General features: G+C 36.8%; 1 protein-coding gene across 6 annotated transcripts in view; it reads right to left on the bottom strand.

Annotated features, from left to right (window-relative positions):
* GRM8 (glutamate metabotropic receptor 8) overlaps window positions 1-27,988 on the bottom strand; it is a 732,634-nt gene that overhangs the window by 34,047 nt on the left and 670,599 nt on the right. Inside the window, exon 10 of one of the 6 annotated variants that reach the window (XM_032401640.1) lies at window positions 17,449-18,561. The exons of the other annotated variants lie outside the window; for them this stretch is intronic. Coding sequence (XP_032257531.1) covers window positions 18,307-18,561 — 255 coding nt within the window. The 3' untranslated portion in view covers window positions 17,449-18,306. Of the gene's footprint in view, window positions 1-17,448; window positions 18,562-27,988 lie in introns of those variants that run through there. 6 annotated transcript variants of the gene reach the window in all.

Below are 27,988 nucleotides of genomic sequence, written 5' to 3'. Positions count from 1 at the left end.
TAGTATTTTATTATATCCTTTTTAAAGCAAGATTTATTATCATTTATTAAGCATTATTAAACAAGCAAATTTAAATCAAGCATTTGTAAGTGACAACTATGTATTAGTCACAAGGTCTATGTCCTCAAGAGGTTTATTAATCATGAGAGAAAACAGATACAAAAGCAAAAATGTCACAATAATATGCTAAATACTGAAATTGAGATAGAAGCACAAACAAATAGCATATAACCCTGACTAGGAGTTCAGTTACGGTTTCCTGAAGGAGATGTGCCCAAAATAGATCTTGACAGACATGTTAAATATAGGAAGGGGGAAAAATGAAGAGTTTTCCAGGTAAGAGGAACAGCAGGAGCAAAAGCATGAGGGCGTGAAATAAGCATAGGAGGGTTTGCCCTTGGTCTCCATAAGTAATTGTAATCCACAAAATAGTTAGTGGTGTCTGGGGAAGGAAGCTAAGGGATTTTCATAGAGGCTTTTATATGAAACGTTGAATGTTAAAGAGCTTTGTTTTTCAGGAGATTTAAAAAGGAATTAAAACCACAGCTACTGTAGTATATAAAGGCTGGGTGTAAGCAAGACAAAACAGAAGACTCAAAAATCTTTCATGGTTACCTTTCTGCCAAAGTAGCAATTCTCAATGTTTTTGGTCTCAAGACTTCAAAATCTCACAAATTATTGAGGCTGCCTAAGTGCTTTTGTTTATGTGGGCTATATCTGGCAATATTTATAGTATTTGAAATTAAAACAGAAATTTAAAAAATATCTGTGAAGTTTTTAAAAAATAATAATGGTTAGCCCATTATATGTTTAACAAGTAAACACATTTTTTTGAAAAGTATTTATTCAAAATATAATAAATAATACACAAACAAGTATACTTGTGGCCTTTTGTTTTGTTTTATATTTTTGCAAATAGCTTTAATTCCTGGCTTAATAGAAGACAACTGGACTCTACTTTCTTCTATATGCCTTCTGTGGTTATGTGTTGTTTCGGTTAAACTATATAAAGAAAACTCAGTCTCACACAGATAATGTAGCTGGAAAATGGAGGAGTATTTTAATAACCTTTACAGGTAATTATAGATATTCTTCTTTGATATTACCCTATTACTCAAATATAGTAGTTTCTTAAAGGTTAGTTGTAATGTGGAATCCAAAACAATGTCAACAAACTTTCCATATACCATTACATTAAATTCGATTGGTCTATTTCACACTTTGAATGGATCTTTCATCCCTGCATGATTTTGTAACATCATGTATCTATTACTGGGTAAATATTTGCTCACCAAGCTATACTAGTCTTTCTTGATGACACATTTCCTTATACGTTATCAAAAAATTGCATTTGTTAATATCACCATTGATCCCATCAGAAAGTTCTTTAAGAATTGAAAAGTTACCAAGCTCATGGTGATAGTATATGTTTTCCAAAATTCTACTCTTTACTTGAAAGCTCAAATTTTATCATTGGCAACAAATACTATCAGCTGTTTTCCTTTAAGTGACAAGCTTACTCCATTCATTTTCAAGGAAATATCTGCCATATACTCAAGTTTGAATAACCATAATTTATCTGTCAGTCATTTCCTCAAGCAAAAATGGCATTCCATGAAAAAAGCAGCTAGTTCAGCTTGCAACTCAGTCTCATAAGAGTCTTTCCTTGAGACAACCATCCTACTTTGGAAGTTTAAAAGCGCTTCTTTTTTCATCATGTAGAAACCCAGTAAGTCGAGATTTAATGAAATTAGTAATTCTGACTGTTTCATCAGTAGCACTCAACTGAAATTGCTTTTTTTCCCCCTAAATATAAGTGCATGGTGGTGAAGAATATGATGACTAATAGCACAATTTTGGTGTCAGTGTCTTGATTCATGTTAAGGCACCAGCACTTACCTGCAAGTCCTCTTGCATCAATAACGCAAATGTCAACCCAGTGAAAAAGACAAATATTATTTTAGTATTATTATGAAAATAGTTTTTACTTCACAGATACCTAAAATATTTTGGGGGACCCCCAGATGTCCTCAGGCCACACTTGGAAAAAATTCCAGGCCAAATCCTCAAGTATACATTCCTATGCCTGACTTCCAAATATCATCTGGTTCCACTGTACTCAGGCTTATACCACTGTCCGCCCCCCCCCCCCGCCCGCCGCACCCCCCTCCCCGGTGCTTTGGACCAGAACTGAATTACACCACAAACCTTCCTGGTTCTCCAGCTTGTAGATGTCAGGTCACAGGATTTCTCGGCCTCCATAATCGGGTTAGCCAATTCCTATAATAAATCCCTTCATATAACTATATGTCTAGATCTAGATCTAGATCTGGATATCTTACTGGTTCTGTTTCTCTGGATAATCCTGACTAATACACATGCCATTTGTGATTTTTCTTTGGGAATTCGAATTATCTCCTAAACTAGATTGTAAAATCTCCAGAGGTGAGGACTGTCTTATAGTTCCTCCTACTTTACTATGTGTAGTACTCGGCCCAGAGTTGAGCATATAATAAATAATGATATTAATAATATTTTGAATTTTATAAATCAGTATTTTTAGAGTTGTTCACAGATATGCATATGCCTCTATGTATGTAAATATCATTATATAAAAATATTTTAATATAAATTATTTTTAAAATATCTTTTTGGGGTAATTAATAAATATCAAAGATATACTTAGCTAATATGGAATATCAATTTATAAAGCAATGTACAGCTTATAAGATACAAATATGATGATAATGTAGCTATGTATAGTGGAAAGGAAGCTGGACTGGGAGATAGAAAATCTACATTTAAGTGTCCACACAGAATAGACCTAGAAAACAATATGGACTTAGAGCAGCCACAAAACTTGGGTCCCAGGGCCTTTAACAGCAAAATGCTCCCCTCTACCATGATATGTAAATGAGAAATTTTATGAGAATTTTTCTTATAAGCAAAGTAGTATTCAAATGTAATCTTTTGATATTAACTGTTACCCTGAGACTTGCACAGTAATTGCAAATTAGCATCAGGTATAAGATGACTAGACGCACAGCATGACAATTAGGAGGACTGGACAGGTCAATGAGGTATCTTTGAGCATTCTGTTACACATCCAAAAAATACATACCAAAATACAATCCAAAAATAGCTGAGATACACAATACTCCATTTAGAGGATGACTTGAATACTGGTTAAGAACTACGTGTGTACCCATCTCACAGGTAACAGGTAACCTGTGTAAGGCAGAGAGCCTTCATGGTCCTGGGTTAGCAGCCTAACTTTGAAAGCCTTCAGGAAAGACAAGGCTCTGAAGAGGTGATACAGATACAGAGCGCCAAACAGAAAGATTTCATAAAAACCATTAGGCTTCTCTTTTCTCCTTTAAAGTTTTACCCCCATCCTCTGCAACCCTCGCCTCTCTCTAAAAACATGCGATGTCCTAGTCAATTCCTCTCCTTGTACTCAAGTTCTCACTTCAGCCAGGCCCCTGCTAAGAGCTCTTTCCCCCATTCTGACTGCTGTCCTCTTGATGATGATAGCAGTAGTCTGTTGAATAAAGTCTTCCACCTTAAACCTTAGAGACGTTTTGCAGTCATAACCGCACATCTGGACCAAACAAAGCATAAGCATGTGACATTTCTTAAAATTAAGATGGGAAAAAAAGATCCTTACAGAATATGAACTATGACAGTGGACAAATGCTTCCTTTTTGCAAATGGATAAGTAGGGGAGGTAGTTCACATTTTTAGGGGTCTTTGTGGGAATGGGTCCTCATGGACTCTACACATAGCCTCTTACCTCTGCTTCCTTGCCTGTCTCAGTCACCATGTTCCCTGGTATTTCTTCTCAAATAAAGTGCCTACACTCAAGTCTTTGTCTCTACTTCTGCTTTCAGGGAAACCCACACTCAGATAATCACCATCCTCTATGAAACATGCACTACGTTCCAGGATCTCACACAGATGACATCTAACCCCAGAATAATGCATCTAACCCCAGAATAGAGTCCCCATTTTAAAGATAAGGAAATGGTGATTTAGAAAGATTAATATGCTCAGAGTCACATAGCTAATGTATAACAGAACTAGGATGTGAGTATCTTTGGACCATTCAACTCCAAAGTTATATACTATATACTATACTACACCAATTTTGTCAACAGTCACAAATATGAATAACTCCTCTATGCAGTACCCTTGGGAAGAACAGTTCAAGTGATTAGGAAAGTTTGTTTAATCCATGTTTACCCTATCCACTATAAAGTCTGAGGTTGGAAGTTTCTAACCAGATTAGTTTATCTTGAGAATTCATAAGTAAGCATTGTTAGTATTGTAAGTATTGGTACCATTTTATGGGTTTCATAAAACTATATACTATTTCACAGAAACATAATTTCCTTTTCCATAGACCCTAGACAATTTTCTCAATGTAGCCCATCTTCTTGTTTTATTTTACCGAAACTTAATTCAGCACTATTAAAAGTGTTACAAAAGAAACAAGTCGTAAAATGTGTGTTTCTATTATCTTCATTTTACAGGCAAGTACAATGGAATGAATATTGTTGTTTGTCATTTAAATTTTCATAAATACTTCATGTGCTTTTTTCAAGACGCTTCAGTTTAGGAAAGGGATTATTCACAAACTTAGAGAGCTTGCATTTTATAAGTATGTAAATGTAAATGTACAGAACTTAACAACTTTTACAAAGTTTTATACTGTTAGAAGTAATGGGGCATCATACAAACAACAATCAACTGGAAATGAAGAGCATGTGAATTCTTCTTATTATCCCTTTCCTACAGAGTCCATGAACATTTGGTCAATTTATTTTATTTATTCTTAGCCACAAGTGTCTTATTTGTAAAATGAGGTTAATAGTCAGAAGGACCATTGAAAGAATAAAATAATGGTTGGAAATAACTTCAGAAATAGAAGAAGATAATAAATCAGTGAATGTGAAAAGATTCTGTTTCCAGTCTAGCCTTCAATAAATTTCAGAATATTTTAATCATGTGTACAGATTATATATGTTTCCACAAGGCCCACTTCCTTGTTTGTTTGTCTTTTTGAATTGATGTCTAAATAGGGAAGCTGACTTCAGAGAGGAATAATAAAACAAACTATCCTTTCTTTCATTGTATAGTATTAAATATGCCAGATCTTCACAAGCCTTAAAAATACAATAATTGTGGGACGCCTGGGTGGTGCAGTCCGTTAAGTGACCAACTCTTGGTTTTGGCTCAGGTCATGATCTCAGGGTCATGAAATCGAGCCCCACATCAGGCTCCATGCTCAGCGTGGAGTCTGCTTGGGATTCTCTCTCCCTCTGCCTCTCCCTCTGCCCCTCCCTACCCCCCTCTAATAAGTAAATCTTTTAAAAAATACAATAATTGCAAATTAGCATTTATAAAGCACTTTTTATGTGTCAGGAACTGTGCTAAGAACTTTATATTCATGGTTTTCTTTTAGTTTAATCCTAACACAACCAATATGTCAGGTCTTATTCACATTTTATACATGATGAAATTTGAGCTATAAAGGGGATAACTGACACACAAAGCAAGTGTCACACATTGAATCTTACAGCCAGCCTCCATCCTAGGTTTCCTGTCTCCCGAAGCTTTGCTCTTGCTACTTCATCTCATGCCAGTTCTTTGTTAATATAGTTGAGTCTTAGCAACTAAATGGCAATATTTAACTAAATAAAATCATTTTCATAAAAATTAGATTTAACTGATATTGAACTTAGGTAGTTTTATTATAGGGCAATCATTGATTTTATAGATTAAGATGTAGACAGACTTATAGCTAGGTATTCCTTATACATAAATCTCAAAATTGAGTAATTCTGTCAGGTGGACCTCTTTTCCTTGACAAAGCTGACATACAAACTAGAATTCTGAATGTCTGTTAGTCAAAATAGCGACAATCAGAAATCACAGATGATTGATTTTAATGATAAACCCATTTGAATACTGCCTGAAATGCTTCTTAAAGTCCATAAAGATACTTTTGCTAGGATAAATGTAAAGTGTGTCTGAAAAGGCACCAGTCTGTATGAGGAGAAGGAAGCATTGGGAAGTTCTGTTCATTTATTGATTTTGCTGGAGAAAGTTGTTGAGGGTTTTTTGTTTGTTTGTTTTATTTTTACTAGAAAGTGGATAAAATATTTTCACCTAATAAAATTGTTTTATGATGAAATCTCCTCTCCTCCCCAAGAAAAAGGGGGTCAAAAAGCATCCGACTTTAAGAAACCAGGGGCTCTGTTACAAAATGTAATGGTAGGACTAACAGCGGAAGAGACAGGGGGCCAAGTTCCAGGTACAGAACACAGAACGTCTGCCACATGGTGGGAGAGGACAGAGCTGGAGGGGAGGGACAGAGCAGAGCACAGGAATCTTAAGATTAAGGAAACACTGGGTCAGAGACATTGAGTGAAGTTTCCCCCAGACAAGGAAAAGAGGAGCATGTACCAACAAGATTAACAGGGATGTGCTAAGAGAGTAATGATCATCTTTCCCTGAAGAACAGATTTTAGCAGAAGGTGGGGCTGAGCTGTTGAAAAAACTCCTACGGCAGCCTCTGTGTGAGAAGAAAATGAACAGATGCGTGCATTAGCACAGGTTTATAGCTGTGCTGCTTTTTAAATTTTAATTTGTTTTGTTTTTTATTAGTTTTCTTTTGTAATTAAAGTATAATTAACATACAGTGTTATATCAGTTTCAGTATACAATATGATTTCACAATTCTATACTCAGTGCTCATCAACATAAGTGTATTCTTAATCCCCTGTATCTGTTTCACCTTCCCCCCCAATACACCTCCCCTCTGGCAACCCCCAGTTTGTTCTCTGTATTTAAGTGAGGGGTATTTTTGTCTCTTTTTTCTTTGTTTTGTTTCTTAAATTCCACGTATAAGTGAAATCATATGGTATTTGTCTTTGTCTGATTTATTTGTCTGACTTTGTCTGACTTATTTCACTTAGCATTATACCCTCTAGGTCCATTCATGTAGGAGCAAATGGTAAGAGCTCATTCTTTTTTATGGCTGAGTAATATTCCACGTGCCCATTGATAGATGAAGGGATAAAGATGTGGTGTGTATACACACACACACACACACACACATATGTATATACACACCACATCTTTATCCCTTCATCTATCAATGGGCACATGGGTTGCTTCCGTATCTTGGCTATTGTAAATAATGTTGCAATAAACATAAGGGTGCATATATCTTTTCAAATTAGTATTTTTATTTTCTTTGCATAAATACTTAGTAGTGAAATTACTGGTTCATATGGTAATTCTATTCTTAATTTTTTGAGGAACCTCCATACTGTTTTCTGCAGTCTGTATCAGTTTGCATTCCCACCGACAGTGCATGAGGGTTCCTTTTTCTCCACATCCTTGCCAGCACTTGTTAGTTCTTGTCTTTTTGATACTAGCCATTCTGACAGGTAGAAGAGGATATCTCGTTGTGATTTTGATTTGCATTTCCCTGATGATGAGTGATGCTGATGTGCTGCTTCTGAATAAGGCAGCTTTGCTGAGTGGACCGTCTAAAGCTTTGCTCTATCTGTGACTTTGACCTCATCACCAATCTCTATCAGGCTGCTTTTGCGTTTTCTAAGTTAGACTAATAAAGGACATCCTAGAGTTTTTAACTCCCAACTCTACATGGAGATCTCCCTAACCTATCTCTAATCCAGACACCTCCCATATGTTTCCCCTTAGAAGATGGTGTGATTTATCTGATCGATAAGATTTGGCAAAGGCACTAAGAATGCACAACTCAGCTACTTCCAGGTTCTCTTTTTGGAATCGGTTGGCTGTAGGAGGCACATTCTTCTCTCTGTGACTGCTGCCATGAGGAATGACTTCCCACAGCATGACTGGCAGGGGAAATCTCAGCTCTGCAGACCTGCTTGCTCTCTTATAATGAGTCTCAAAAACCAGACTTGGCCACTGGGGAAGGGAAGAGTGTTAGGAAGCCAGCATTCAGCTCTCAGATCCAAGCCATATTCTGTAACCCATATATACTATAATGAAGATGATCATTTTCTTATTTATTTGTAAGTCTGTATTAATCTTGCAATTGGTTTAGTATCTATAGGAAGAGGAGAGCATATCTGTGATTCTCATATAATAACAAAGCTTTTGATACAAAGTATTATAAGTTGTCATCATTTTTTAAAGAAGCAATCTAACCATTAACTCAGATACATAGGCACAGTACTTAATACTTAGTATTATGTAATATAAATATAATTTCAAACACTCTCTGAAAATGTCTGCTAATTAATCACATGTGGCTTGTCAATGTCATACGCTTGATTCTAATGATTTTTAGGGTACCTTTAACAGCCCCATCCATCTACCAATTCATAAATACTCCAATCTCTGTGCTCATAATTTATACTTGTATTTCTTTAAAAAAACAAAATCAGCAAAATATAAACCAATAGCACAGTAGCACTGTAATGTTTTGCAAGCATGTAGATAAGACCTCCTTTAGAAAATGCTTGGGGAAGACAGGTAAATACGTACTATGCTTTGTTTTCCTTTATTTCCAAAGAGCCCTTAGTACATTTCTTAATGCATCACCCGTTTAAAAAAAAAAAAAGTAGGAAGAAAGCAAAAAAGAAAGGAAGAACTGAAATCTTCAAAAATAGAATTGTTATACATTTGAATGCCTCTGCCACTGATTGAAAGTATAGAATTTCAAATTGCACTTCTCTTGAAAACATGTTGCTACTCTGCTGGCCTAGGTTACTAAAATCACAAAATGAAATGTTTAAGAATGTACAAAATCCAGTTCCCTTAAAGCAAATGGAACACTGGAAAATACTATATACTTGGTTAAAATGGATGACTGCTGAATTAAGTCCATGGGTGCTCAATTGAGTTCACAGCATAAGTAATTTCCGATGAGCATTTACAATGGACCTTCTAGAATAACAAAAACACTAAGTTAAAAATCAATTAAACAAACAGAAAAACTCAACCTTTATATATAACTGTTTATTCTTTCAAGGGGATATGGCCCATTAATAATAAAAACATTTGCAAATTGTGCTACAGCCCTGGGGCAGAGACTGTGGCTCTTGCCAAAAGGTCAGGAAAGAAGTGAGAATATGACAGTCCCACAGCAGGACTCACAGAGCCATCTGAAAACATGCAGCCTCCAAAGCAGAGGTCAGTCGATGGAGGGCTTTAGAACAGAAAGCTGGGTGAGAGCCAGCTTAGCAAGCCAAAGTCTGCTCATAACTAAACGGCAAAATCAGAGAGCAGAAACGTGAGTAAGAATGAAGAAGATCCAAATATTTTAGAACTAAGTGAAGTAGGTAGATTAAAATCTATTAATCAGAAGATGCTATTAAAAATGCCGTGATGATAGTACAGCAATCAGAATAGATTTGACACATTGAAAAGGACCACAGGTCTTGATAATTTTTCATTCTAAGTTTGATAATTGGCTGTATTTGGAGTAGAAACCAACTACCCAGGAACTTAAAAGTAGAATAATAATTGGGATCCCCAAGTTGAAGAAGGGAAGGTATGAATAGACAGGGCTTGCTGAGTAATAAGAGTTTTAAATTATTTTATCATTCAGTCTTCGTGATTAGGGGTTCTTAAAATATCAAAAGTTGTGTTAGCAAAGAAAGCAACCATCAGCTAAATCATGATACTGAGAACTGATGTGTGAAGATTAGTCCAGCCTGTTCGTCTGATGATTATTGACAAATATCCTGTTAATGAATATCAGCAAATGCACTTATACCTTTCTGCTCCACTGGGAACGCATGAAATAGGATAATATTAAATACCAGGTACATAGAAGGAATTTAGTAAGTAATGGGAATAGTGATTATGGCCAATTTCAGCATAAGGAAGGAATGAAGAGCAGCATGGTGTCAATATTTCCCCCAAATTAAAAAAAAAAAAAAAAATAGCAGCACGTGGAAAGAAGATGGAGGCACAGGTGGGAAATGTTCCTAATTATATAACTGTATACTAGGCTATCAGTGCTTTGCATTTCACATTTGCTATTTCATTCATTTTCATAAGAATCTTATAAAACTCTTTAAAGATAAGGAAACTTGCGTGCAGCAAGTATAAATGAGTTTCTTAAATTAAAACAGTAGATGGAGGGACCATCCTTCAAACCCAGGTATGTCTGTCTCCCAAATCCAGGTCCCTTTTTTTTTTTAAAAAGATTTATTTATTTATTTGAGAGAGAGAGAGAGGGAGCATGGGGGCGGGTGGAGGAGCAGAGGGAGAGGGAGAGAGAGATTCTCGCAGACTCCCCGCTGAGCGTGCAGGCTGATGCAGGGCTTGATCAAAGGACCTTGAGATCACAACCTGAGCTGAAACCAAGAGTCAGACACTTAATCGACTGTGCCACCCGGGCGCCACAAATCCAGGTCCTTTTCATTAGCACATTGCCACCTAACTTGGCATTTTCAAGCTACATCAGACTGAATTTACTCATTTATAAAGAGAGATTAAGTGGCTGTTCTCATCAGACAGACCCAGTTTGAACTGCCTTATCTGGACAGTCCCCTTGGCTTTGATGTCCTTGCCCCACTTCAATCATTGTGACAACTCAGAAATTGATTTAACATCTTAAAATCCTTCTGTGTGGAATATTTTCTAACCCTTCTGAAGAAATCACAATACATCTGTAATTGGTATATGTGAAACTTGAGAGTTTCTACCAGAATATGGGGTTAAAGCTGTATGTACTGAAGTAGAAATAAGAGTCATAAATGATAAGCCACTGTAACCTTCAATGCTGAGAGTGAGTGCCTATCAAAAAGGGAGGGGAACTTGCAGTCAGATTAGCCGTGAGGTGGAAGCAGCAAAGAGCCATTTGCCAGTGGAGTTTAGGTGGGACCTCATGCTTGTTGAGTGGAACACACAGTTGAGGGGAATGATCAGAGTGCAAAGCAATAGATCTCTAGTTGAGGACCAGGAAATCAAGGCTAAGACAAAAAAGTCCCTTGAAATTGAAATGTGTCCTAGAGAAGACAAGAGACAGATTGTAGAAATTTAAAGAAGTTAGGAACAGACATTGCCCCCCCCCCCCCCAGGGTTAGAGGATTCCATAATGAGAGGTGGGCTCTGAGGCCAACAACATTCTCAGGCTTTACTGCAGGACAGGAGAGAGCTGAGTATAGGGAGGGACAGCTTTGCATACTAAAAGCTACTTTAAGAAACTCAATTTTTCTAATGCTATATTCTTGCCTGGGATATTTTCTCTTACAAAAAAACAAAACAAAGTCTTGACTGTGCATGCACGCTGAACTGTGTTGGATGAAGTAAAAGGAAGATGGAATCCTGGGCCAAAGAGAAGCCTAACCTCGGGATTAAGACCACAAAGGCAGAGTCATTAGCATCTTGACCTCTGAGCATTTATGGGGTCCTCAGGAGATCAGCTTCTGGTAGGAGTGCCTGGTTTCCAGGGCCCCACTGGATTAGACCTCATCTTGAGAAGCCCCGTTCTGGCACAACAAAACTGTTCTTCAGAAAACACTCACCCACAGAGGAGACACAGTGTCTCCAGAAAAGGGGTGGGGGGGAATGGCACTGCTGGCTGGATCTATTGTTTTTATCTGACTAATGAGTTGGCAATTAATATTAAATAATTTATAGCATAATTTACTTCTTCATTTTTTCCACCTTCTGCCCTGTTTTATACTAATACATATACTCTTCACTTTGGCAATACCTATAAAAGATGAGCTCTAATGGACATAATGTAGCTATGGTGTCAAATTAGGCCTTTTATTACATGAAATTTGATTATGGGTCATAAATTATGTATTTATCTTGCATTAAGTGATGAAAGTAACTGGCTAATTAGAAGAAATCAAAGTTATTGACCTATAGTGAATCTCTTCTACATTTACTATTGGCATAAAATAGGATATCATGACATGAATACAGATGCATATTTATTTTGTTACTAGACATATACCTTCTTTTTTAAAAGTTTCTGGGAAAACAAATGTAGACCACTGCTCTTTGGGAGAATTTATGAGAGATTTATTCATAATTCAGATTTATTATCTTTTCAGGTTATGAACTTAGGTTGCCTCCCAGCTACAAACCCACTCTTCTATATACTTTAATGGTCTGTGATGCTGGGGCATCTTTGCAAACTACATTTCTTGTTAGCTGGATTTCTGATTTGTTGTGCCAAGAGCAGGAAGGAGACTGGAGGACAAGGTGAAAAAAGAGGGTATTTCCTCTTTCCTAAGAGTGCCCAGCAATGACCTCTACCAACAACAATATTTGGCTTGGTCTCCATTTCTTGTCTTCACTTCTAGAGTAGCCTCATGTACTTTTGATAAGAATTAGCCAGCTGGGCAGCATCTTCCTCAAAGGAATGAGTTCTAGGTCCAGGACACTCTTCTCCAAGCTCCTGAGGTACTAGCAGCAGCACGGCAGGGCTCCCTTCTCAGAGGTCTGAGTTCCAACTCTGAAGGACCAAACTCCCGTGAGTCCTGAGGTGCCAGTTCCACCACACAGCAAACCCTTCCTGCACCCCCACACCGGAGGCGTGCATCACAAATCCACAGGGCCCCTCCCCCAGCTTCTAGGTTCTGATAACTCTATTTTTTCCCCTTTATTTCTCTAGGCCTAGGGAGTAGTAGCTGCTTCTTGAATGTACTACTGTATTACTTTAGCGTTCCCTTTCACTTTTTATTGCCCCAAAGCTTTGTAACCAACTATTCCTCTCTTTTTTTAAAGATTTATTTTATTTATTTATTTATGAGAGAGAGAGAGAGAGAAAGAGCACATGAGTGGGTGGGGGGGTGAGTAGAGGGAGAGAGAAACTTAAGCAGACTCCACAATGAGCGCCAAACCCCACCTGGGTCTCCATCTCACAACCCTGAGATCATGATCTGAGCCGAAATCAAGATTTGGCTGCTAACTGACTGAGCCACCCAGGTGCCCCTAACCGACTCCCTTTTTGAAGTTTTTCTCTGCTCTAATACCTAGAGTTGTTTCTGTTTTCTTTCTGTGGACCCAGACTGAGCATAGTATGCGTATATCAAAAAGCTCCCTCTAACATAATTAGATAAACAATGCCCAAAATTAACAACTTTGATCTAATATTTAACAGCTTTGTTGTTGTTGCTTTTATGGTTAAAGTGGAACAGAGCACAGAACTAGGGCTGCCATCTTTAATAATTGGCTTGTTTACATCTGGGAACTCATTTGGATCTTTAACTTTCTTTATTTTTATTACTTTTTTATTGATACGTAAGACAGATATATATGAAACAAGCATAGAAAGCATTAATCTTAGATTTATAGCTGGATTAATTTTATTTTATTTTATTTATTTATTTTTTTAATATTTTATTTTATTTATTAGAGAGAGAGAGCATGAGAGTGGGGAGGGTCAGAGGGAGAAGCAGACCCCCCACAGAGCAGGGAGCCCGATATGGGACTCGATCCTGGGACTCCAGGATCATGACCTGAGCTGAAGGCAGTCGCTTAACCGACTGAGCCACCCAGGTGCCCTGGATTAATTTTATATATATAAACCCAGATATCTATATATCTATATATTTATATATAGATATATAGACCCAGATCCAGATGTAGCGCATTTCTAGCACCAGAGCCTTCAATTTCATAAGAACTCTCAATAGCAGATCATTCTTTATAAGGAGAGAACAAAGCAGAACACACTCATGTTAAGGCCCAAGATAGAGCATTTAGTGGTATTAATACAAGGCTAGTAGTTTAACCGTTTTAAATAAAAATCATAACTGATGGGGCGCCTGGGTGGCTCAGTCAGTTAAGCATCTGCCTTTGGCTCAGGTCATGGTCTCTAGGTCCTGGGATCGAGCCCTACGTCGGGCTGCCTGCTCAGCAGGCCGTCTGCTTCTCCCTCTCCCCCTCCCCACCACTCGTGTTCTCTTGTTCTCTCTCTTTTTCTCTCAAATAAATAATAAAAAAAATTATAACTGATATGACTGCTCTTCCCTCCCCACTATAAGTTAAATAACGTTGTTGATATCTCATGGCCATAGAGTTTAGGTACACTAAATTGTGTTATCAAGGGAAATCATGAAATATCATCCATTCTTTTACTCAGAAAAAACTTTTAAAACATCTCCTTTGTGCCAAGCATCTGGTTTAATATTAAGGTTATCCAGATGAATTCAACTTGGTCTTTGTACTTGAGTATAGTTTCAGTCAAGTGGCAAATATATTCACCTAAAGACTGGTACAGATTAAGTTTGACAGGGATAAGAAGAAGGAAAGAAAGAAGGATGTTATGGGGCCATAAGTTTGATGCTTTCCAGGCAAGAAGAATAGGGAATGTGTCTTTTAGAAAAAGCATGTTCAGGAGCAATACAAAATTTAGAATGGCTAGTACATCAGGAGAAATGTGGGCTTAGAAGAGAGAGCACTAGGAAGTTTGGACCTCAGGAAATCCATGAAGATTTTTAATCCAGAAGGCCTTCTTTTTTTTTTTCCTCTCTTGTTTTATTTTTAGGAAAGTAATACTGGATGCAGAGTGGATGACAGACTTTAGGGGGCAAAGGGACTTAGTGGTTAGGAGATTGATAGATTTTTGTTAGTTTAGCTGAGAGATAAGCCTTGAACCTACTGGGAGTAGCAATAATGAAGAAATAAGGCCGGATTTAAGAGGTTTCTGGAGAATTTTGGAACTCAGAGTTTGGTGATAGAATCAATGTAGGGAATGAAGGAAAAAGAGGAGTTAAGTATCCCTGGGGTCAGGGAGTGGACCATTAGCAGAGATTAGAAATTGAAGGAAAGCAATGATTTCTATTTTTGATTTGTTCTCCCTGAAATACCTTCTAAACACATGAGTTGGTATGTTCCGTGACAACTGGACATGCAGTTCTGGTGCTTAGAGGGAAGGCCCGAGATCAAAATAATATGTTTAGGAAACAGCATCAGGAACGAGGATAAAGGAGTTCACCCAAGGAAAGAACACTGAGTTAGCAAAGCAGGGAACTACTACAATTTAAGACTAAGGAAAAGAGAGAAGAACCAGCAAAAGTCACAGAGAAGGAATCTTCATCGAGGTTGGAGAAGAACCTTTAAAGTGTGATGTTTTGTGTTAATACAAAGGCAGTATGGCTGGATGATTCAAAGCGTGGATCCTGGAGACAGACAACTTGGGTTTGACTCCATTCGTTGCCACCTAACAGTGTGTGACCCTGGACTGGGTGCACTCAGATTCCTCAGTATAAAATGGTGTAATGGTGACTGCTTCCTAGGGGAATGGAACTACTTTGTGAGGAAGCAGTACATTAATACATGAAAAATACTCAGAACAGAGTTTGGCACATAGTAATAAGTGAGAATAAGCACTAGCAATTGTTATATACCAGAAGTTCAGTTTTTGCTATTCATCTCAGAAGGTCTTCCTTATATAGCTTTTAATGCATTATAATATAAATTATGAGGTACTATATCAACCCAAAGGGGATTAGACTTAATTTAATTGCATTATATCAAAGTACCATTGTGTGAATGTTTGCTTATTTTGTAGACCATTAAGTTATTTGTCATCTGTTATGCCTCCTTAGTTTTTGTTTATCAAACCATATTTAATTTTTCTAACCTTTACAAAATAAATCATTTTTAGTACTGTACTATATTCTTATAATTCCTTTCTGGATGCTTTCTATTCTGTTTACATCCAACTGGTAATAATATACTAATTTGAATAATGGTAAGAGTTTGTACTCACATCACATCCTTTATGAAAGGATTTCCAAAAGTTCTCCATGAATTATTTAACTGCAGGATAGTTAGGAAAGTAAATGCTTAGTATTTCCATTTTACAGATTTTTAAAAAAATGAGGACAGAGCTGGAAAATGATGTTTTAAAACTCATAGAACAGTCGAGGGAGCATGGTGTCATTATACGGAGGTGCACTGAAAAGTTGGCTATCCAGAAATCAAACTTCCAGAGCCATGGAATTTTCAGACAAAAAAATGGTTTTTAAGGGAAATGAAAGTATTCATCACATATCAGACTACCCAAAAGATTACAGCTGTGAGAGTCAATGGAAAAAATAAACAAACAAACAAACAAACAGGGAAAGCAAGTAAAAGGAAGAAGGGAAGGCTGATAGGTCAGCAGCAGAGGCAGAGAAACTATTTGTTAGAAAACAGTAAGCAAAAGGCAGATTAAATTAAAAAGCAAGCCTTTGTCATTATGGGGTCTTCATGACTCTGGACCAGATTAGATCAGGTTGGAAAGGTTCTAGAGACCTGGTAAACTCATCAGGAGATCCAAATACCCAGTGAGAAAGCAGGTAAGGCAGGCTGGGAGTGGGTATCAGAGTGTGACAATTAATGAAGAAGGGAGCGTGCAACACCAGCGCAGTCCAGGAAGGGCTGAGCATCGGTCTGGGCAATACCTGTCGGCAGTCTGGACTTGGATCAGCCAGGAGGACCCGGGTGCGGTGGCAGGGTGCCTGTGACGGGAGTGATCAATTTGTCGAAGATAACAGAGGCTCCTAAAGTGTTTTCAGGATTTGATGACTAGAACCGATTTACTTTTTAGAGCAAGTCCAGTAGCAAGGCTGGATTGAATAGTTACCATACCCCCTGTTGGGATGAGTTATAAACTCTTTGTTCTAAATGGCGAAGAACCTGGCATTATAAGAGTAAGTGATTTTGTCTTTAAATATTTGGGGCTGGGAATGTTCATTCCAAGAATGAAAGAGGGGAAGAAAAAAAAAACAGATTTATAATTTGGCCATCAGTGGGGCATGGGAGAAAAAGGGAAAGAGCTAACTGCCCTTTAATGCTATAGGGGTGAAGGCAACTTCTCCCTCTAAGGTGACAAGCTAAGTAACAACATAGTGTGGAAGCCTGTTTGTCAGGGATGCAAGGGCTGAGCAATCACAGCAAATGTAGCTGAGAAGCCTTCCTGTAGGAGAGGGGAGAAAGAAGTTTCCAAAATTATCCACTTAGAGTGTCAGAGATAGAACCCATTGCAGATATTTTCTATTCCAATACACAAAACTACTATAGCCTACACCAGAAAACCCTAATTTTAAAGGAAAAAAAATGAATATTTGTCCTTGATTTTAAAAAAGAAAGTTTGGTAAAATGTTGCCAGAAAAAGAAAACATTGGTTCATGTACTAAGACCATTTTAGTAAAACCCTTGGCAGATTCTTAGTATTCTAAAATTATTATATATGTGTGTGTGTATATATATATATATATATGACATATATTAAGTATCATTATAATACATATACATGTATATAATAGTCAAAATTAGAACTTCAGATTCTTATTCCTTATGAGTTCCTCTTGGTAAATAATTTGAGAATGCTCTTACCTCCAATTTAATGCTTATTTAATATATTTTTAAAATTAAAGACATAAAAATGTTATTGATTGAATGTATACTTTATAACCAGTAGTTTGGAGTGTCTAATATAAATGCAGAGTTAGAAAAGTAGATGTAATTCTTGAACATGATGCAGGGGATATAGACTGAGGAGTCCTATCTGTTCCTCTGGGAACAGTTCCCTGATCCACATTCCAGGTGGTTCCAGTAGCACATCAAGCATGTGCTTGGCCATCCAAGCACATGGATAACCATGGGTCCCAAATCTTTCATTGGGACTGCATTCTTCTGGCAAGTGGGACTGGTTAAAAGTTAGGGAGTGAGACTCAAGCAGGACCAAGCAGGGTGATTCCCAGGAACTGGTATATTATTGTCAGAGAAAGAATTTCTCCTTCTGCAGGAGTTGCTAAACTAAGAAGTAATCTGGGATTCTTGGCCTTCATCTTCTCCTTCATAAAGAGAAAGCATATCTGCAGCTGAGAGAATGAAGCTCACATGAAAAAGAAAGCAAGAAAACAGCAAAGAGAGGGACAAGATGGAGAAGGGGCCAGAACCCAGGAACAGAAGATGAACAAAAGCATGGCTCTGATCCACTGTCTGGAAATGAGTTCGTTCATATAACTAATGTGCCTAATGTTGCCTTAATAAAAGTTCGAGAAAGCAAAAGATGTTGACCAAATTACTTATGTTTTGGGAAAATCAAATATTGATACAGGCGTAGTATTAGAAAGCCAGGAATAGCTGGCAAAAAATTAATGACCAAATCATGATTTTATATTTTCACGGAAGACTTATTTTTAGCAACCAAATATGGTGGTACTTTATTAATGAGTATTTCGAGCGTGGCATATTTACAAACTAGAGTTTAAAATCTTTTAACTTGATATGTACTTCCAACAGGAATTATATAGTAAGGCAAAAACAAACAAACCAACACTATACATTAAGGAATTGTAAAATTAACCACCATGGAAGAGAGTTACTACTCACCAAATAGCGCTGTGGTCTCCCACCCTCCCCAGGCTCTCTGCAGATAGGGGACAATATAAGGTCAGACTGCTGATGGCAGTGGAGGAAGTGGCGTGGATCACTTCTGTGCTGAAGCATTCGAGAACCAGTGCTGGACCCTCCAGCTCCCTCTTCCTCTGCCACAGTGACCGTGGAGGTTACCCGCCGAGACTGGGGATCCACCTGGTGGAAGCATTTTTCATTGCTCAGTGACCACACGGAGGAGGGTGGCTCTCAAGGGTCCCAGCAGGCTTTGCATGACTGAGAAATAAACCTCTGCTCTGATAAGCCACTGCAATTTGGGGGTTGTTTTGTTACCACAATGTAACGTAGTCTCTCTTCACTAATATTTCCCTTTTTTATTTCCCATTTCATTTTGCTGATGGGGTTTTGTTCGACAATATCCGAGTAAGGCATTTCCAAAAAGCAAAGGTCCAAAAACAGAAGTGTCATTTTGGAAATATAGATGTGATTTATGAAAATTCTATTTTCGAGGAATCACAAAGATGCTTATGGTTGTCAAATGTTTCATAATTAATTACTGATCAACCTCTGCATATTATATTTTAACAAGACATATCTTATTAAAGGTAAAATGAAACATTTTAACGTTCACTAGAAGTTACCTGTTTTCATCTTAATCGAGGTTTTCTTTTGGTAGTATAAGTCAAAATGTTTCCTTCCTTGGGAACATGAACTTTTTTCCTACTGATTTATTTTTTCCCATTCACTACATTTATAATGATGATACGTATATACAACAGCATCACGGTACTGATGATTTTGCAGCTAATAACTATTTTAATTTTTTATGTCTCAGTAGACATATAAAACCTTATGTTTTTCATCAATAACTTCACCAATTATTTTCCAATTATTCTCCTAAAATTATACACGTATGTAATAAAAATAAATTAACTATGGCATCAATTGATTATTCCTGACTAATTTTTCCCAATAAAATATTTACCAGTGTTTACAAAGGAGATAGGATTTTGTGCCTGAAATTTTACAAAAAGTGTGCTGGAAAGAGCTTCTTGCTCACCAATTTCCAAATAACTAAGTTTTTGTTACTAACTATAGTGCAAAAATATCAAATTCACAAGCTGGCAAGTAATGATAACTGGTAGTAGAGCCAAATTATAGAGGTCTTCATGTGAGGAAGGAAAAATAAAGGTCTTCAACTGTGTAGCTGGGGCAATTTTTCAGTTTCAAATTTCCAAAGTGGAATAATGAGTAGGAGAAGCAACTCTTGTCACTAGCTGGGTTTTCAGATTGATGGATGTAAGCAAACCCTTACTAGGACGAAAATGGATTTGTTGTATAACCAGACTCATAGACATAAAAGCCACAACCATTCTGCTTTCCTTCCCTCACCACCTAAATTTCTTCTAGTGTCTTAATTGTGTAGGCTTACCAATTGACATGAACATTGGCTAGAGTGGCCCCAACTCAATACCTTCAGTATTTTCTTAAATAAACATTCAGACTGCAGATCTTTCCATGAAACTCCCTGTAGAATTTGTATGTTGACAGGTTTTTCCCACACACCCCCAATCTAAAGCTGGCTCCTATTCAGTGAAAGCAGTCCAGTATAGTAATGGCTCGGGAACACTTCAGAGCCTTGGACAAGACCAGTGTTCCCCAAAATAAATGGAGCAAGAAAAGGAGCACTTTTTCAAGCTCTGCAAATTATATTTATCTGTAATTGAAGGTAAGTAGAGTCAAACCAAGAAAAATTAAGTACACAGAGCTTCAGTCTCAGTCTGTTTTTTCTGTGCCCCACTCTATGATGCCTCTTTCAAACGTGTGCCTTGCAAAACCCTTGCCTTGGCAAAGTGGATTTTAGATCTTCTGCCTATTCTGACTGGAAGCTCCCAGAAGGGACTCTTCTTTCCCAATAAGCCCTTTTCTACCTCTGAAAACCATACTCATCTTTTAAAGCCTTACTAATTTGTTTATTGGAAGAACCAGCTCCTGAATGTCGTTCTGCAAGGCCTCTGATAATAAGGATGAATAAATGAAAGGCAATTCCTCTCTTCAAGGAAATAACAATTGACTGGTGAAGACAGATACAAACCAATATGTGAAATATAATGCAGGATATTTCATGGGCATGGAGTACAGAAGATATCGCAGAAGCACAAAGAGAGGGAGCTAATCCAACCTGAAGAGATTCTCAATGAAGTCTTCCAAATCACCCACCATCAAATAAGTGCTTCTCGCTCCTCTACTTTCCCTACATAATTTTCCTTGTGACAGCATGCACTGTGATTAAGAAACAGATTCTGAAGCCAGCCAGCATGGCTTACCTAACTTTGTGATTGCAGGAAGTCGCCCCTTCCTCTCTACACATTAATGTTTTCATCCATCTCATCTATAAAATGGAATAATGACAGCACATATCTTATGGCAGCAGTGTGAGGATGCACTGGGTTAATAATACATTTACAACATTCTGTTAGATCAGTGACTGGAACTTAGTAAATAATCAATATTGGCTAAAAATATATCATTTTTTCCTCTGCAATTAGAGATTGTTGTTAGTGTAACTGTAATCTTTAATAAATTATAATTTCCTTTAGGGAATCTCTCTGTATTGCCAAAATGCAAATGGCAGGGAGTCAATAACTGCTTCTTGATCAGTACTTTCCCTGCCTACATTTCTGGATTCTTCTCTTTTGTGAAATCTCATTTATTTGTATTTTCCCTCCATTCCTGACAGTATTATGGTACCAACTTTCCTTTGAACAGGTTCTGAACGATGGCTAGGGCCTGAATGAAGCATCTGCTCCTGTTAACAGTTCCTTCTGTGGGGGCGTGTCCCATCTTTGCAAGAAACATTACCACACATAACCCCCCACCCACCCTCGCTTTGACTCTACTTTCCTGTGACCCACCCCCTGGTTTTCCAAGTTTACAATTTCTTCAACAATAACCCCAGTTCCATCAATCCAGACATCTTTTTCTGGGCTCTGGGTTCTCCCCTTCCCCATCCTCACCCTTCAGTATGAAATCTCCTCCATTACTACTGTTTTACTCATTGTTGAAAAGTATCTGTACTGGTAGTACGGGTAGAGGATGGCAACACGTAAGCATGGTTAGCAAACCCTTACTCTAGGGTATTCATTGGTTATGGTTGAAGAAGTAAACATTTCTAACTTCAGCTCTTGGCCTCAATTTCATTTCATTATGTCTTTGTATATTATATATCTTTTTGGGATTATAAATGAATGAGACTTGTTTTACTGCCATCAACTAAGAGTTGAGAAGTTAAGTTGGTTAAATCATATGGGTTGCTTCTCAAATAAATGATCTAGCATGTGTTTTGAAGAATGGATGACATATATAAGGGAAAATTTAAAGAAATTTTGTAACCCTAGAATGACATGAACTATATGGAATTCTGTTCTATTGAATAAATCAGGACCATTAGTAAATAAATACCAGATGATAATTGTGTTTGCAAGTACCGACATCATATGAATGGAGGGCACCAATGGAAGTGGCTCTACATAGACCTGACCAAAGTGATCTACAGATGGTTGTCTCTCCACAAACCCGTAAGTGGGGACTTAACAAATTAATGCCTTGCTACTGACTCCTAATAGTCCTTGGGAGGGTGAGGTAGGAAGACAATGATGATTTGAGAATAAATTTGGGAAGCATATTGGAACTCTGAAAACATGGGGAGGAAAGTAAATATTTGAGAATAGAAGTTATTTTTTATGATCTTTTCTTAAAATTTATGGTTAAAATATTGGAACAGATACATGACTGGTTAGAGAATGGTTAGCTGCATAGGTAGTGTGATGTTTATAGGATTTTAATTTCTGGGATGTTGCATAGGCTACCAGAAAGACAGACTCTTGAGGAGACAGAGTATATCATTTTTGTGAGCTTCAAAAACTGTGTATTTGTCCAGAGAATGCCTGATATGATCACAAATAATTTAAACTGAACATGGAGGGGGGGAGATGAATAAAATCCCACATTATGTTGTGAAATCAATTACAAATTGAGCACACTATGAAGTTAAATGCAGTGTAGAAACCACAATATAACCAAGTAATAATAAAAGTATTATTGCCATTCATTGAGTGCTTAATATTTCCCAGGCACTTGAAAAATATCTAATTCAATGTTCCAATGTCCCTTTGAGGTAGGTAATTATTGCCTGCAATATACAGGTTGTTTCAAATGATGCTTAATTGATTTACATCACTTACTAAAACTCTCATAGCTAGCAAATGGTGGAGATAGAATTTGTTTTAGGGGGAAAAAAAAAAGCTTGTTCAGAATGAATGGGCGCAGTCCCCACCCTGACACTTCGGGTCCTTTTCTACATGAGGAAGCCCAGCGCCAGTCTGTGTAGGGGTAGAAACAAGAAACACTGCGTGGGTATTTTGTCAAAGACCGATGAAACTCAGAATACCCAAACTCAAAAGCTTTAACTTCCCATCACTGGCTCTACCTGCTTCATTTCAGTTTTAATGGTTCTTGAACCAGGACTTCCTCGGGACGTTCAGTGGGGGCACGGACAGAACGGAACCATGCAGCTGAGAACAGCTGGTTCCCAGGAGCCCTTCCCAGTCTGCACCAACACTATCAGTACAATGTTCACTTCAAGTTCCTCTAGTGACAGTCTCCTGTCACAGCCTGCGTTCCCCTTCATCAGCAGCTCTCTTCCCCTCTCCTTACCTTTATCCTTGGACAAATGGATCTGAACTCAGGTGAAACCTATTTTTCAGGTGATAAAGCACAGAAACAGTGAGAAAGCAGGTAGCACGAGGAAGGAGGCTTAGAGACCTGTCAGTCTACAATTAATTCTCAATCAACCTAAATAGACTAAATACTTATCCCAAATCCATCAGTCAGAAGTGTGTATTATTAAACGTACAACTCTCTTCATAAATGAAAAGTGCCCACATATAGCTTTTTTCAACATTCTCTTAGGGTGTTTCAAGAACACAATTTCCATATCAGGTTCTAAAAAGAAACAATATGGAGAGAACAGAGTTGTTCTCTTGTTCATGCACTCGTGCACTGGTTCATTCCTTCCACAAAAATTACCTGCATACCTGCTATGTGTCAAGCACAGTGCTGGGTACAGGAAACACAGAGATGAAGAGAAGAGGATCCCAGCCCTCAAGGAGCTCAGTATCTAGTAATTTTAACAGCAAGTGCTGCAGATGCTGGAGTCGTGGTCCATCTGATTTTGTTTCTCTCGTTGACTTGCAATTGGAATACCAACGAGCAATAGCATTTCACTCCATGTGGGGTAAGGTATACTTCAATTTCTGTGTGGTTTTATAGTAGCCCAGTTCAATAAATGTGTAGAGAATGCTTAAAGTGAAAGAGTACAATATAGTTTAAACAATTCATACTTTGGAAACTGTAGGTTTCAAAGCCAGATCTGGATACCCAGAGTAAGTACTATATATACAAAGGCTTATAAGAATGTACAAAATCCGGAACATTATTTAGTGTTGATGCCAATTGAATTAGTATCACTAATTTACAAATAAGCTTGAGAAAGAATATTATGATCTACAAAAATGTCCTATTTTGATTCTACAATGATTTAAGGAACTTATCCTGAAGTAACAATGAAAATTGTGGAAAATCATGTTTGGATAAAGAATTTATTTCAAATGTATTTATAATAGTCTAAATAATTTAAAATTCAAAGGAAGTAATGCCTACTATCAGGAATATTTTTAAACAAACCTGGTATATCACTGGCATCCATAGATGATATATTACATAATCTTTTTCCAAAAGTGGTTAAAACCCAGTTTTTCCAAAAGTGGTTAAAACCCAGTTTTTCCAAAAGTGGTTAAAACCCACTTTTGGAAAAAAACATTCTCCCAAATTACAGCAATTTCTTAGATGGGTAGGATTATAAGTGCCTTTGTTGTTCTGTTTTCTATTTTCCAGTTTTCCTATAAGGTGGGTGTTTTATATTTATAATTAAAATATATACTTTGTTTTTAAAAAAGGAGATTATCACACTAATGAACTTAGGAAATAAGGAAGGTAATTCATATTTCATTGAACTTTTCTTTTTGTTGTTATATAAATTTGTTGAGTAAACACATTTTTTTAAATTTAGTGTTTCTTTACTACTCAAGAAAGTGTGCCAATAAAGAATATAAGCTAATCTTGTGTGTATTAAATAAATAAAATATTTAAATATGAAAAAGACAGAATGCAAAGATTAAGCAGCTTCATTCACTATGCATAGGTGATTAAATATAAATTAAAATGTTTAATGAATAGCCTCTCAGCTTAATATACTATGTTTCAAAGGGTTCATTCCTACACTTTAAAAATATTTTAATATTAAACATATTTATATAATCATCATAATTATTATTATTATAAGAAAACTGGACTTAAGGAATGGTATGCCATGTCTGAAAATAGCAGGAAATCACCCAAAGAGTCACCTAATGCACATCATATTTACCTACTCTATTAGTTTCCTATTGCTGTTGTGACAAATTACCACAAACCCAGTAGTTTAGAACAACAGAATCTTGTAGTTCTGGCTGTCAAAAGATAGAAATGGGTCTCACAGACTAAAATCAAGATGTTGGCAGGATTGCTGTCTTTCTATAGGCCTTTTTATGCCTCTTCCAGCTTCTCGAGGCTGCCTGCATTCCTTGGCTCAGGGCTCCCTTCTATCTTGAAAGCCAGCAATAGCCGGTCGAGTCTTTGTCAGGTCACGTTACTCTGACACTCTCTCCTTCCCCCACATCTGAGGTCCCTTATGGTTATATTGGATCACTTAGAAAATCCAGAATAATCTATCTATTTTAAAGTCAGTTGATCAGCAACCTTAATTCCATTTGCTACCTTAATTCCCATTTGCCATGTAACGTAACACACTCACAGGGTCCAGTGATTTAGAAAGTCCCTGTCTGTGGGAGGCTTTTGTTCTACTCACCACAACTACACGTCATGGAACTTAATGTCATCTATCCAATTAAGAGTGCAAATATAAGTTTAAATACACATTGGTCTATTTTTGATATATCTTTTCTTATAATTTAAACATATATTTGCACTATTAATTAATGTTTTTGTGTCTTAAATATATACATAAAGTTTTACTAAATTCTTATAGCAAATAATTTGAAGATTTTCACTTTATGTTTATTTCCATTTGTTTCATAAATCTAGTCTCATCAACCTAGTATAGAGTTGCCTGACAAAATATAGGACATCTAATTGAATTTTAATTTTAGATAAAGAACAAATAATATTTTGGGATGTCACAAATATTGTATAGGACGTATTTATACAAGATAATTATTCATTGTTTATCTGAAATTGAAATTTAACTGAATATCTGAATTTTTATTTAATGAATCTGGTAAGCTTAACCTAATTTTTTTTTAAAGTAAGTTTAGGGGTGCCTGGATGGCTCAGTCAGTTGAGCATCTGACTCTTGATTTTGGCTCAGGTCATGACCTCGGGGTCCTGGGATGTAGCTCTGCATCAGCCTCCATGCTCAGCAGGGAGTCTGCTTAAGGATTCTCTCTCTCCTTCTGCCCCTCCCCCCCACTTGTGGGCGCTCTCGCGCACGCGCATGCTCTCTCTCTAAAACAAGTAAATAAATCTTAAATAAATAAATAAAAAGTAAGTTTAGGAAATGATGACTTAATACATACTGAATTGAGATATAAAATGGGATAGATATTTTTTTGCTTCTCAGCACTCCATACAGAAACAGAATATTTTAATATTATAAATATTTATAATTTTCCCTCTCTCTATATAAACAATTCCATGTTTGCTTTACTATTAGAGGGCATTGAGATTTCAGGATGTTATGATAAAATTATATTTTAAAATATAGTTATATAGCTCTTCTTTTGATGTTATTATATGTGTAATTTCATTTCAATAATGGGAGAGATGACTTGAAATGGACCAACTATCCCAAAATAAGGGTAAAGTACTGAAATTGTGGAATAAATATGAAAAAGGAAACTTAAGCTATTGAGAAAAATAGTTTTTCTCAATGAGTCCCTTTGTAAGCTACTGTTCACTAAAAAGAGCACTAATAAAAGAAACTCCAGACATTGTTCCTCTGAAGAACGAAAAGAGAATCTGTGGAATCATCTGGTAAGACCTCTTATGGGAAACTAACACCCAAATACAAATGTAATTGACAATATTGGGATGGCTCCAAATAAAAGCTGGAGTTTGTTCAGATTTTAAATGACTGAAAATAAATATTTGGTTAACAGGAATCTGAAGGAAGCATGCTGCTGTAGCACATGGGATTAACGTAAGCAAGCATTGATGATTCCAAACACAGTAGGAAACCAGTCGTGAAGTGGCAAGAAAAAGGACCCTTTGGTATAATATCCTATCGTATAGAACAGCCTTAAATTATTGTAATATTCTGAAAGAGAGAACATGAAGCAATTTGAAGATGAAGTCATGCTTTAGGAATTTAAAGGGTTTTAAATGAAAGAATAGTATGATTTATATATACTTTATGTATCTAAGATATGTTCCAGGAATTATATCAAAGTGAGTTTCACTACATAGAAATGTATTTTCCCATTGATTGACATTAAAGTGAAGCTGTTTTTCTCCAGAAAATATATTATTCATGCTTTTTTAATCATATATTAAAAATATATCATTTTAAAAAAAATTACACAGTTAAAGATTACTTCCTGATAGGATATATTATTAAAGAGTGGGGAATAGGACCTAAAAAAACCTTATAAACAAACTTATAACATCTTCTCTACTATTTAGTTATGTTGCAGTTATAAAAATAGTCATAAAAATAATTTTACTTTAAACACAAAATCATGTAATAATTGACATTAAATAACTAGGCTCTACTCTATTAAACCAGGTGGGAGTATGAAACATTTAGTATCTGCTTGGGGCTAGGTCTACGCTGAAAGGATAAGGTGCTATAGTTCGGGCAGATTTACATAACAAGAATATAAACTTAAAATGTCTCAAGCACCCAAATGCATCAGCACAAAAATGTAGAGATGGAAGAAGATGCAGAATGTCAAAGCAAGACTTGTATGTAACCACTACACCAAGCTCTCTCCATGCAACTAGACTGAATACAGTTTAATTTTTCAGGATGCTATTTAAATTAATGTACAGTTTATTACACATTGTGGTCAGTTAGAATTGACCCTAAATAGTTTCTGTGTTAGAAATATGTCCTTTATGTTTCAAGATAAATACATATTTCTCTGTTGGTCTTATAAGGTTCTCCACCAACAGGAAGAAAACTCTTGTCACCTCCATGGTTTCCATACCCGAATTAAGTCTGAAAATATCAAGAATTACTTTTCAAGACAAAAATAGCTTTTCTTTTTTTCAGTTACCAAAGGACTTTAAAGCATCAGCATTCTCCCACTGTCCACAGGATGAGTGAAATTAGGGGAAAAAAACAAATGGGAGAAAAATTCACAGGTGTACAAGGAAACTTAACTGGCTCTTGCTACCAATGCTGTAATTTGTCACAAGAGGGCTGCTCAGGAGACATTATTTCCTTCTTTCTTCCTAAGGCATTGTGGCAGAGCGATTTATGATACTGCATTGACTGGAAGTACAA

The sequence above is a fragment of the Phoca vitulina genome, unplaced genomic scaffold (genome assembly GCF_004348235.1).
Source record: "Phoca vitulina isolate PV1807 unplaced genomic scaffold, GSC_HSeal_1.0 scaffold4, whole genome shotgun sequence".
Taxonomy (NCBI): domain Eukaryota; kingdom Metazoa; phylum Chordata; class Mammalia; order Carnivora; family Phocidae; genus Phoca; species Phoca vitulina.
The sequence above is the reverse complement of the archived record's forward strand: the minus strand, read 5'-3'. Positions and strand labels throughout refer to the sequence as shown.